Source organism: Notechis scutatus, chromosome 1 (genome assembly GCF_049901735.1).
Source record: "Notechis scutatus isolate UNSWTSFEM ecotype Mainland chromosome 1, rNotScu1.2, whole genome shotgun sequence".
NCBI classification, from domain to species: Eukaryota; Metazoa; Chordata; class Lepidosauria; order Squamata; family Elapidae; genus Notechis; species Notechis scutatus.
In genome coordinates this window covers 54,365,721-54,379,544 of record NC_142009.1, presented here as the reverse complement: position 1 = coordinate 54,379,544, position 13,824 = coordinate 54,365,721, and the positions used below count along the sequence as shown (strand labels likewise).

Sequence of the window (13,824 nt, the reverse complement as noted above, 5' to 3'; positions counted from 1 at the left end):
TTGCAGGCTGCCAAATTGCAAGCTGGCTGCGGCAGAAGTAGCCTGCAGTACTGCACTCTAACCAGGGGTGGGATTCAACCGGTGTTACTACCGGTTCAGTGAGAGTGGGTTTTGTGTGCGCATGTACAGCATTTGCAAAAAAAAACCATCAGCTGTGCCGCCTGGACAGCTGACAAGCGCTGCGCACTGGTGCACAGCGTTTGAAAAGCCTCTTCTTTCCTGCTTTTTCAACCTCAGCTGTGCCACGCAAAGCAGCTGAGGTTGAAAAAGCAGGAAATAAAGGACAGCCAAGAGCCTGGGCGGGCAGGTGGGCCAAACCAAAAGATGACCAAAAGGTCATTGCAGCGAACTGGTTCAGTGTCTGCTGCTCTTCAGAGCTACCAATTCTATAGAACTGGGCCGAAGCGATAGCATCCTACCCCTGACTCTAACCACTACACCACCGTGGCTCATGGTATATAGAAGATAGAGAGAGAGAGATAGATGATAGATGGATAGACAGACAGACAGACAGACAAATAGACATAGATAGATGGACAGATGGATAGATGGATAGATAGAATAAATAGAGATGATAGATTGCAATAGCACTTAGACTTATATACCATTTCAAAGTGCTTTACAGCCCTCTCTACATACATTACAGTGTATGTTCAGCATATGGCCCCTAACAATCTGGGTCATTTTACTGACCTGGGAAGGATGGAAGGCTGAGTCAACCTTGAGCTGGTGAGACTCAAATGGCTGAATTGCTGGCAGCTGCCAGTCGGCAGAAATAGCCTGCAATACTGCATTCTAATCACTGCACCACCACCACTCATCATATATGATAGATAGATAGATAGATAGATAGATAGATAGATAGATAGATAGATAGATAGATAGATAGATAATAAATAATAAAACAGAAAAGAAAGAAAAAATATATAAAGAAGTGACTTACCATCTTCATCACAACAAATATTAACAAATTTCATAAATTTCAGTCCTGATTATTATAAATTAGTGACCTGGCATGCAATCATGAGAAAAAATATACATTCCGTGGATCTTTCTACATGGGATGTAAAGCCTTTCTTTTTTCACCCTCATCTTTTTTTAAAATTATAAGCTTTTAGACATAAATTACTTTCTTACTCATGTTTGGATATGAGAGAAAACAGACTGTGTTCCTCCTTTTTTTATTGTCAAATTTGAGCAGCTTTAATGATAATTCTCATTACCACTTTCTTACCAGAAAAAAATATTATAATGTAAGCCTGAGGCATACCACATACAAATGACACTTTTATTTTATTAGAAAATCAGCTTATCGGGTTATGGTTTTTAACCAACATAGTGGGTAGAGAGTGAAGGGTAGAGAGTGAAAGGACTGAAGCCTTTCCCTGCTGATCAATTTTCAACTCCATGTTCTCCTTGAATGTTTTCCCCCTTTGCAAGTTCTCAGATGAATGTGTTAAAAGGGTGATTCCTATTTGAAATCTAAAAGGGAAAGGGGGGGATTTCAATAAAAAAGTCTGGTGAGATTAGCTTTATTATGAATTGACGTATATTAGTGAAGCAAATTTCTTCATCGCTACGATGGAAAAAACTTGAAACTGGAAAAACAACTCTTTGTGGAAGAAAGTAAAATTCATAGATGTGATATATACACATATATATATATATATATATATATATATATATATATATATATATATATATATATATATATATATATATATATATATATATATATATATATAGATGTGATATATAAAATTCATAGATGTGATATATATACCTTACTCCTTGATTCAAATCTGCTGTGTTTCATTCTTAAGTTCATTGATCTGCATAAAATGTAGATCTATGTCATTCTTCTGTCATTTTGATTCAAACTACAACACAACACTATGAGCAAGAGGGCACATTGTACTAACTATCTTGTTGCTTAAGCAAAGGTGGACGACTTTGAACAAACAGAAATAACTGGCTATGTATGGTGTGCCTCTCATCTCCATTTGCAGATTGTTCTTCTGTGGGACATTAAGCTAGCAGCATTCCAATACCGCTGGATATCTGTTGTGGACTTCTGCAAAGTTGTCAGTTATGCATGCTGAGCAGAACATAAATGTTCCTCTTTTCATAAGAGGGGTTTTTTTGGAGGTGGGGAGACTCAACTCATATTTTCAGTGCTGTAATCTATCTAAGGCATTTTAGGAAGGCATTCAAACCACATGTATCTTCCATGTGGGAATCAGGAATCTTGAATTGTATTTCTGGTGGCAAAGCTTTGTTAAGAACAAAGAAGGGGAATATAGGTCATGAGAAACAGTCCTCCACCTCACATACTAGCATTCAAGACAGTAGTTCTCTATCCCCTCATCTTCTCTGCTAAGAAATTGTGAGCTGAAGTCTCTTCCTTACAGAGGTAAATCTTGCGGATGAGGCTTCAACTAGATCGTTGTTATCATGAATTGTGTAAGTCTTTGTCTAACTTGCACAAGGAAATAAAGATGGGTAAGAGGGCGCTCAGAAAATGCCAGTCAGTTAAGAAGCGTAGTATATGCAAACGTGTGGCTGAGCTGAAGGAGAGAGATTTGGATAGGATGTTTGCTATCAACCAAAATATTAGCTGGAAGTTCACAGTGCTTTTCATTTGTATCAAAGACTGAGAGGGTGCAAGATATATGATTATTACATATGATAAAGGCTCTGTGATGATTGGGTTATCAGAACTGTCACTAGTTAATTCCAGGGGGAAGATGCTGAAGTTATCATAAGTTATAATTTTATGTGTTCACATTAATAATTCTGTTTTCAAATTATATAACAATTCATTTGATTCACTGTCAAATGTTGTATCTAAAAAGTGATTCTGGTTATGCCTTCTCCACATTCCAACAAATGACATCTTTATAGAGAAAGAAACAGAGGAGAAAAGAAAACTATTTCCAAATCAGGAAAGGGTTGATGGTAGCAGCGAAAGCTTTGGGAATTTAGAAATCTCCCTGGAGTCTTAGGATTATGTTTTGATAGGGAAGAACCAAATTAATCAGTGGAACGACTTGCCGCCAGAAGTTGTGGTTGCTTCAACACTGGAGGTTTTTAAGAGACTGGACAATCATTTGTCAGAAACAGTACAGGGTTTACTGTTTGAACAGCATCTAGAACACCTCATCCCTTCCTACTCTGTTATTCTGTTATTCAAGTACAAAACAACAAAAAAGCAGATGCCCTCAAAAGTTAAAAAAACCAAAACACCACATTTCCCTCAAGTAAAATCCAACTCCTAGTGGCAATGTTCTTGGCAATAGCATAGAAGTGGGCTATTGCCTTTTTTAAAGGATGTTTTTATAACTTCCCAAATTACTCTTCAGCCCTCAGATTTTTTAGTGGTGTTCTATTAAATTATTAAACTTGTTTAGCTTTGTGACCTGCTGTGGTGTCGGCATGGAAGACCGTTTATCTTGTTTATCCACCAAATAATTAAATAAGGCTTAGATAGGTACAAGTATTTGTGAATTGTCCAAAACCAAATGCAATTTAATAAATCTTGGATGAGTGGCTTTTTTGCGAATTTAGAAAATTAATCAGAGTGGTTTATAGTTAGGACATCCCGGAGTTACATTTTCTCCTAGGCATTACTTGTTCAGAAAGTCTGGACATAACAATAACAAATGTACTATGAAATACAGGTCCACAACTTGTGTTTCCAGAGTTAAATGTTATTCCTGGAAGTCCTGAAAATAGATCTCCAGGCTCTTTGAAAAGTCAGCAATTTTGTGCAATTTTGTGTCCATCAGAACTAGAAAAATTATCAAACTTGTGGGGAGAATAACTACTGCATCTAATTCAAATTACATTATATTGAAAGTAAATCAGATGTAGTTTTGTAGACAAATGAAACTCTGAGCTCAAAAAAGTGGCACATCCATGGGTTTGAGATCTTTTTTCTCTGCCTTCCTCTCAAAAATGACATGAAAAGTGTGACTGGTAGCTACAATATAATTTATTTCTGTGGAAAATAGGAAAACACCATTTAATAATGTTCTTCTTAGGATGTAATGAAAATGCAGAATTTTCCCTTTTTCCAAAGTAGCATACTTTGTATAACCAAGGGATGTAAACAAGATGCAAGGGAAAACAAGCAGGATCACTTCTAACATGGCATCCTTTTTTATGAATTCATAATAACATTTAAAAAAAAAAATTAGATCAGCTTTGATCTCTATATATAACCTATGTTGTTATGTTTAATTCAGATTCTGTAGTCCAATGCAAAAGATAATGCTTTTCTTTTCCCCATCCTTTTCCCCTAGGCACAGATTGAGAGCACGATGTTTTGTTACTACATGATATTTGTTGTTGGAACAGTGCTTGTGTGCCAAGAAATACTCGCAAGTCGTAGCTGCTCAGTGGAAAACACGATAGCTTTCTACAATTTCTGCAATCTCACGTGGGTGCCACCTGTGCCTGAAGATGTTGTTATTCTATTCCTAAACTTCAATTTCATCCAAGAAGTTAATGCAACCTCTTTCCCTCTGAGGGAAAAACTGAAGATTTTATTCCTTGGGACACAAAAACGCTTTCCCTTAACCATAGGAAAAGATGCTTTTAGGAACTTGCCAAACTTACAACAATTGGATTTGGGTGGCAACAAAGTGATAGTGTTAGACCCTGATGCTTTTGTGGGCTTGTCTAGAGTACGTATTCTTCAACTGTATCAAAATAATCTTGATAGATCCATTCTGGAAGAGGATTACCTCAGAGATTTGATTTCATTGGAATATCTGGACCTCAAATATAATGAAATCACTCATGTTCGCCCTCACAGTGTATTTTATAACATGAAATCCTTGGACATTCTAGACTTGGAATTAAACCCTATTGCATCTATCTGTGAAGGGGATCTTAATAGTTTCCAAGAAGCAAGGTTCAAAATCTTTATTCTTCGTAGTACTAATCTGTATACAAGATATGTGAACTGGGCAACTTGTGGGAATCCTTTAAAAAATGTTAGCATAGAAACACTGGATGTTGGGGGTAATGGCTGGGGTACAACTCTAACACAGAGATTCTGTGCAGCTATTAGAGGGTCCCCATTGTTGGGTTTGAATATTTCCTTTCATGGTTTGGGTGCATCATTTGGATTTAATAATCTTCCCGATCCTGATAATAATACATTTGCAGGTCTTAATGACAGTGGCCTCATCCTTCTTGATATATCAAACGGCTGGATTTTGTCTCTTCAACCACAAATATTTCAATATTTCCATGATTTGAAGCTGCTGAATCTAAATAATAATAAAATAAATAAAATTTGGAACGGAGCATTTCTTGGTCTTCAGAATCTGCAGCATCTATACCTATCAAACAATCTGCTTGGTGAGCTCTTTAAGTACACTTTTGAAGGTCTTCCTAATGTGAATCAGATAGATCTAAGACATAATCACATTGGAGTGATTGATAGAGATCCATTCAAATCCTTACCAAAGCTTCAACACGTGGATCTCAGGGATAACGCTTTAAAAACAATAGATTCTCTCCCAAATCTCATCAATGTTATGTTAGGTGACAACCGGATACAGACTACATCTTATTGGAAAGTACAATTTATAAATGCCACACTCCTTGACTTGAAAGGAAACAGATTGGGAAATCTGGGTGATCTTTATGAACTTCTCCAATTTCCAGGCCCGAAGTATCTTGCTTTAAAAAATAATCGTTTATCCTATTGCTTCAAATATAAAGACATAGCAAAAGACAATCAGTTGATTTACTTGGACCTTGGAGACAACATGCTAAAGCTTATATGGGAGAGAGGTTTATGCTTGGATGTGTTCAAAGCACTTTCCCACCTGGAAATTCTCTATCTCAATAACAACTACCTTACTTTCATCCCAGAGGGTATATTTAGTGAGCTAATGTCACTCAAGACACTAGACTTGTCTAACAACCTATTGACTTCCATTTCTCAAGATGCCTTTCCTACAAACCTGAAATTTCTTAATTTGTCATCAAATCAGCTATTTTACCCTGATCCTCAGCTCTTTGCAACATTAGACCAGCTGGATATCACCCATAACACATTTTACTGTAATTGCCTATTAAGCAACTTTATTATGTGGCTAAACCAAACCAATGTTACTTTAGATGGCTCACGCAACGACATATTTTGTTCTGGACCACCGGAGTTCGCTGACGTTCCTCTCCATGTCTTAGATACAGAGAACTGCAATGAACACAAGCTCATGGAGCCTCTACAGCTGTCACTCTTCATTTTGACCTGTGTTAGCATAACTGTGTTTCTAGTAGCGGTAGTTGTTTTTACTCGTTTTAGAGGAGTTTGTTTCCGCTGGTATAAAACACTCACACAATTCCTCATGAAGGAGCTCCCACCAGAAGTGGATCAACAGGGATACAAGTATGATGCTTACCTTTGCTATAGCAGTAAAGACTTTGAGTGGGTCCAAAGTTCCTTGATAACACATCTAGATTCTCAGTTTTCTAAGAAGAACAGGTTTGCGCTCTGCTTTGAAGACAGAGACTTCTTGCCTGGGGAGGATCATATCAGTAATATTCATGATGCTGTCTGGAACTGCAGGAAAACAATTTGCGTGGTCACAAGACAGTTTCTCAAGGATGGCTGGTGTGTGGAAGCCTTTAATTTTGCCCAGAGCAGGTACTTCTCCGATCTGGAGGATATTCTTATAATGGTGGTAGCTGGATCTCTTTCTCAATATCAGCTTATGAAATATCAACCAATCAGGGCCTTTTTGCAAAGGGGGCAGTATTTGAGATGGCCAGAAGACCATCAAGATTTGGAGTGGTTTTTAAGCACACTGTCTCACCAAATAATGAAGGAAAAGAAAATTAAGAAGTCCCCTGTGTTAGAATTGAAGGTTGTAAGGGTTTCCTAAGAGGCGTGGTTCCTGGCCACCATGCAATGTCATAAGAAGGCTGACTTTCCAGATAATGTATCAGTTCATTCTGATATCGTAGTGAGCCATTCTTTCTGCCCAATGAGCTAGGTGGATCTGGTATTGATGCTTCTAGCAAAACTTGAATTTATTTTTTTCACTGTAAAATGTCAGTTTACTTATTATAGCATTAAAGCCAAGTTGTGGAAGCCATACAGGTAGTCCTCAATTTACAGTCACAATTGACCCCAACATTTATGTTGTTATGTGGGAAATTTGTTAAGTGAGTTTTGCCCCATTTTATAACTTTTCTTGCCAATTTGTTAAGTGAATCACTGCAGTTGTTAACTTTTGTTAAGTGATTCTGGTTTCCACACTGACTTGGCTTGACAGAAAGTCACAAAAGGGCATCACGTGACCCCGGGACACTACAGCTGTCATAAATGTGAGTCAGTTGTCAAGCATCCGAATGTAAATCTCATGGCCATGGGGATGCGGCAACGGTCATAAGTGTGAAAAATGGTCATAAATCACTTTTTTCAGTACTGTTGTAGCTTCAAATGATCACAAGTGAACTGTTGTAAGTTGAGGACCATCTGTACTGTTTTGGAAAGCTCTTGCACATGTATATCTGCTGAAATAAAGGAATAGTGCAGCTTAATGCGACTATTCTAAGGTTGCTAAGGATGCTCAGCCCAAAAGGGTAGGTAGGCGGGGGATGTTGCAGTCTCTGCTTTGGTGGGTTCAGATAATAGATCTGTGCAAACATTCAGTACCTTGACAGTTTTAAGAAGTGTGGACTCCAACTCCCAGAATTCTGCAAATTCCACACATCTTAAAGTTGCTAAGCTTGAGAAACACTCAAATAGAGGCTTAGTTTTATTAGGAGCTAAGATACAGACATTCCTCCCCGCCCCCAGCGTTTTGTAATGCATACAGTATGCGAATTTCTTTGTGCATTGAGCAATTAGCGCCTGCAGATTCAGTTTAAGATATTCACATGCTTTCCCGTCTTGAGGGACCATCCCTTTTAGACTTCCTGTTCATGGAGAGGTTTGTTTATATTCAACTTAAAAAAAAAAAAAACAGGGTCGCAGGAGTGCGAGGTGTATAAGATGAGGGTGCATGCTTATCCTGAAAGCTTGCAGAGAGTGATAATTGAAATATGGAATGGCTAAACTTTTTCAATGTTCATTTTTTCAGGCAGTGCTGTTTTTGCACGCATATTTCTTCTCAAGAGCAATGTTTTGAAATCTGATTGAGCAGGTCACTTTCCATCAAGATGGTTGTTGGGTTTTTTTTTTCCTTTGGCTCAATTATTCATTCCTGGAAATTAAGCACTCACCAGGGAGGATTGCATCATTGCCAGTTCTTCCCCTGTGTTCTGTGTGTGTTTTGTGCACAAGATATCCCAACATGATTTTCTGATGCAGACTTCCTTTAGCTGTCCAGATTTGTTGGATTGCACCTACCATAATTCCAGCCAAATTTGGGAAATGTTTGAAGTATTTCAATAGTATATAATTTTCTGAGGCAGGGCCTTCCAACATTGTTTATTTTGAATGGAATAGAAAGAAAATATATAATAAAGGTTTAAGTACAACTGTCTCAGTGGCTAAACAATTTAGTCCTTAGTAAGAGTGAAACCCAGTATTCACCTCTTGCATATTATTCTTATTTTCATTTTATACATGTTAAAGTGTTAGTAAATATTTAAACATGTTATTTAAAAAAAACTATTTTGAGCCTCTATAATTTGTTTCATATTAACTACCTTAGAACAGGTGTGCATGAGAATTTAATTCGGTTTGTTTGTTATAAGAACTTACCCAAACTCCCCCCCCCCCCCACATTAAGAAAATATTAAAGAGGTTGAAAACTTAAATATAGGAGATCACAATGACAGATTCTTCTAACATTCAAGTGATGTTCAAACTAATGTTTTTAATGATACCAGATCATTTTACATGTGGCTGAATTAATTTAAATATGGAGTGTTTAACGCAAAACAGCATTCTTGGCCTCTGTTAATACAAAGTACATGACTAGTTAACTGGTATCAGGAGGCATTATGCATTTCCAATAGATGTATAATTGGTATGTGATTCACTGATATGCTTTTTGATCTCAAAAAAAGTCTTAAATATTTCAGCTAGCCTTATTATGGGTGATTAGAAAGCACAAGTTCAGTAAGTGGACTGTGAAAAGAATAGCTGGAATATGGTAATGTGCCCCTTTTCTTCTCTCTGAAATGCAAAAGTTAAATTGACTGCTGAAGAAAGGTATAAAATAGTCCATCTGAGAGAGCTGGAGATAAGGGAAAAATAATATTCATTCCATCAAGAAACTATCTGCTCCCTTTCTCACATTGGAAGTGATTTTCCTAAACAACCTACATGGAAACCCAGTTAATGGAAAGAGAGTATTTGTTCCAGCAATGCTAGTTTACTCAGCATCTTCGCCAGACATGTAGAACAGAGCTTTCTGTCTTATCCAGGGTAGGAGAACATCCACGTAGTGGAAGGATAGAGAAGTCAATGCCTTTTTTCTCACCTTGATGGATTTTTAACTTGGAGAAGAACAAGCTGTATGTAGCACAGAATGAGGGGAGCTGGCCCTTTGCTTTCCAGCATGCTAGCTTTCCACTGTAAAACTACTGTAGTTTTCTTTAACAGAAACAATCTGGGAGGTAGGGCATCTGGTGGGCACCAAAAGAAATGCCCACAAGTAGATTGCCTCCCTCCAAATGCCTTGTTGGGGGACCCTGAAAATAGAAGGGTGGGTTATGATCTTAAACCAACAGGAGTGTATCTGGAGTACTGAAGTATCTACTATGGTAATGGTAATTTCTGAGTGGCAATCTCCTGCTGTTCCAGTTTTTTTTTTTTTTTTAAGTGTGCAAATTGGGATATCTCAAAAGATCCAAAGGAGCGAAATGGCAGTTTCTCTCTCCAATAACTTTCCCAAAGTGTAAAGTGTTTTGATTAAAATATTGTTTTCATAATACTGATTTTATGGGATATTTTGCATTTTCACTTTGTCATATTATGACCTTAACTGTATGTTATATAATGAGGTGTATATTTATTTTATATAATTAAAGGATTCAAAACAAGCAAGGATGTTATTTCTAAATGCTAATGCAAAGATACAAGAGGAAAGTTTTTCAGCATTTCAGTGATGTTTATGCTACACATACAGTATCTCCTAAGGTTTAATTGAAGATTGAAAATTTCTTATTCCTTCTTTTTAAATGACTGCTAATAGTATTTCGTGATGATAAATATTTTCATTGAAATGGAAGACACACATTTATATTCGTGTCATGTCAAATCGGTTCAGTAAAACAATGTGGAGCCTGTTTGGAAAATAAGTATTTTGTGTTTTAAATGAATTATATTAATCTTATTGAATATGGAAACTGGAACATGATTTTATACTCCTTATCCTCTAGATGGCGGTATGGGATTTTGACAACTGAATACTTTTACCAAGAATTGTACCCATTCAAAGTACTTCAATAAGCAATCTCCATTTTTTTGTGCTTTTATCATTCCCCATATTAGTCAAGAACATAGAAAGATTGCACCAAAATGTATGGTGACCACAGCTTTTGTAAACTAGAACTCATCTTTTATACACCCGTCTGGTAGATCTGTATGAAGGGAAGCAAATTATTCAGTGTACTAATATTAATGTGGTATCATCAGTTGGAAATGTTTTGAGTCCAGAATTATAATCTGAAAAATGACAGATAGGAAAGGACTGTAAAATATCTGCAAGATCTTAGGATATTGCACTGAGCCAAACATATTCAAATGGAGTTTTCTTTACTAACACTCAGCTAAGACACAAAGTTGCTCTGGCAACATTTTTCTCTGCTACTGTCTTTGAAACATTATCCAGCCCTGGAGTGAGACAGGCCTAAATCATTCTAAGCTGCACAAGTCTCAAAGCTGTATGTTCACTCCTACCTCCCCTTACTCAAATTTGGTTCAAGGAAAAGGCACAAGGAATATAAAGTTGGTGGCATGGCACAAAGGCAACACAGCCAGAGAATAAATATGAGTTCCTTTATTAGCTCCAACTTTGCCCCCAACGTCCCAGTTACTCTCCGGTCTGGAGAAAAACTCATCCATGAACTTGCAACAGCCTCTGGCTGCAGATACTTCAGTCCAATAGTTATAAACAGAAAACTTCAAATTATAAATCCAACAAGGCAAGATAAGGTAATAAATCTGGCAGAACAAGATAAGGAGTTCCAAAAGTGAAGTAACGCGGCAGTAAATCAAACCAGTTGGGAGGATGCCAGGAACTCAGATAACAGCAGCCAACACTAGGTGAACTCAGCATTTGTTCCCGACAACCGCCGCTCCCATCTGCCTGTCCTTTAAACTCCATCCCCAGGTGTGCCTTGTAAAGGAAATCAGGGCCCTTCCTCATGAGCCACGCAATCCCCATTGCTCTCTTCTGTTCTTCCCTGCATGCCCTAGGATGAACAGGGCCTTGGTTTTCCTCTGAACCCCCTCTCCCTTGTTCTACCTCTTCCCTGCTCTTCCCAGCCTGACTTTGCCCTTTCCCAGTTTCCTCCACAGCCAATGAAGCCATTCTCCCACTCTCTGTCAATTGTTCATCTTTCCCCTGGGATTCAGACTCTGATGGGGGCATGACAATTGGATAGGCTACTTTGAAAAGAAGTCAGATTACTTTAATTAAACAGGCAACAGGCAAGGAATGACCAATAGGGACAGCAAGTTGTATGTTGGTACTGCACAAATAGTACTCGACTTACAACAATTCGTTCAACACCTGTTCAAAGTTATGGTGGCACAGAGTGAATTGTAACTGGCTCCTGAAGTTATAGCACATACAGCACCTCCACAGTCATGTGTTCAAAATGTGGTCACCTGGTAGCCCAAATTACAACCAAAGGGGCACATCAGTTCCCCTGACTTGCCTGTCTCTCCTCCGTCTATGACCTTTTGCCCCCCTCCACTCCATGGGTCTTGCTACCCTAGTTGACCGTATTCTTGCTCCTGCTGCTGACAAGGTGTCCCAAGATTGATTCTTGGAGAGGCAACTGCTGGCTCTACAACACTTTCTTCTCCAGGTTGCACACGGTGATTTCCTTACGAGATTTGGGGAAGATGGCCTCACATGGCCAGCAGCTTCCTTACCCAGAGCCAGGCATGGCATACCTCATTTGTGTGAGCAAGAAGATGGCAAAGGTCAATTGGGTGGTCACTCGTGCAGGGTGGTGAGGGGGACTGGGATTAGGTTGCTGTGGATACAACTTTGGCTTTGTGATGCACTGACGGGTCCAGTTGGGACTGGGCTTCATGCTGCAAAGGGCTTCCCTGTGCTGCAGTTCAGGGGCCTTTTGCACCCCAGAACTATGGCATGCCAAGAAGCCATTGAGCTGCAGCATGGTAAGCATCTCCAGAGTTGCGTGGTTCTGGGGCTATTTGCCACCCTACAAGGCAGAGTGCAGGAGGATGGCCAAAAGAACAGACTGGGAGGAACAGGCAGTTGGCAGGAATTGAAGGAAAGACAGTACCTTATCTTGGAAGAATCGAGGTTTGGAGCCAAGAGGGATCAAGCCCAGAACGGCTTAGATTGGCATATGATTCAGTTATGGATGGCAATAGGAATGCTGGGATTGCCATCACTAAGCAATATGGTCACATGATGTCGCCAGTGGTGACGTCACATGATGTCACATGATGTCATCAGCTGCTACTGGTTCAGACCGGTTCTAGAGAACCGGTAGTTCTGGTGTGCAGTTGGCCCCGCCTCCCCGGCCCTGCCCTGCCTTTCCTGTACTATATTTCCCTGCTTTTTAGCTCAGCTGATTAGCGCGGCACAGTGGATTGCCATGCCTCAGCTGTTTTACTCACCAGCACTGACATAGAAGGTAAGCGAAGCATGCAAGGTGAGTGCTCACTGAACTGGTTGTTAAACCGGTTGCAGCTCACCACTGGATTTCACAGTTCACAGCTGTATCACTGAGCGATGAAAATTCCAGTCCCAATAATGGTTGTAAGTTCAGGATTACTGTACACTGCAGCTCAAAGAATGGGGATCTCTTCAACATAGCAATGGTCAGCTGGGGCTTAAAATATTGTGGGGGGGGGGAGGCTGAATATTTTCCAAATCACCAAACCTCCTACTTGCCCTTCACCTACTTTGGAATCAGTAGCACTTTGAACAGTAGGATATATGGACTTGTGTTGGTTAAGGTTTAGTAATGCATAAAAAATATTTTTGACTTTTTAAAATGGATAGAGGGCTCTAGTCATCTCATGCGTACTTATTGCACAGAGAAAAGGTCAGCCATCTATTCATAGCAGAGGCTATGCATTTTTCCTTCCAGGTAAGCAGTTGTTTGTTTTATTACATCTATTAATAAAACACTTTGCAAACCAGAAGCAAGAGGAAATGATGTTATTGTCAAAAAATGAATCATGATGGAAAGGAAGGGATAACTTTTTCCTGTTTAAATAAAGCTTTCCTGGCTGCAAAATTGGTGTGTATTTCGCCATACTTGAGTTGGGAGAAAACACTCTGAAGCTTGCTATTGCCTTGGCTGCCTCTGTTTCAGGTCTCCAGATTTCATGAATGCATGGTCCTTGGTATCCTCAGCCAACATAGCCAGTTGGAAGAGATGGTGTGCTGTAGATCTTCTGGAGGAGTCCTAATCTCACTCCGAGATAGGAAGGCAGATTTAGGTTCCAGAAATCAGAACCTTAAGTACCAAACTCTGATTCACTGGTCATTTGATGCATTAACTCATTCATTCTCATCTGTATTCAGCTAGTGAAGTAACTTAAGACAACATCTTAACAGCTCAGATAAATTCTCTTTTAAAAAATGTTACCTAATTTGAGGATGCATAGTGTTACTGTACAAGTAAGGAAGA

General features: G+C 38.9%; 1 protein-coding gene across 4 annotated transcripts in view; it reads left to right on the top strand.

Annotated features, from left to right (window-relative positions):
* TLR5 (toll like receptor 5) overlaps window positions 1–13,824 on the top strand; it is a 54,049-nt gene that overhangs the window by 24,245 nt on the left and 15,980 nt on the right. For 3 of the 4 annotated variants that reach the window (XM_026682312.2, XM_087964410.1, XM_087964397.1), the window contains one exon: window positions 4,305–10,020. In XM_026682312.2, the coding sequence (XP_026538097.2) occupies window positions 4,323–6,905 (2,583 nt within the window). In that variant the 5' untranslated portion in view covers window positions 4,305–4,322 and the 3' untranslated portion in view covers window positions 6,906–10,020. Of the gene's footprint in view, window positions 1–4,304; window positions 10,021–13,824 lie in introns of those variants that run through there. The other variant, XR_015749387.1, reaches the window with a different exon arrangement.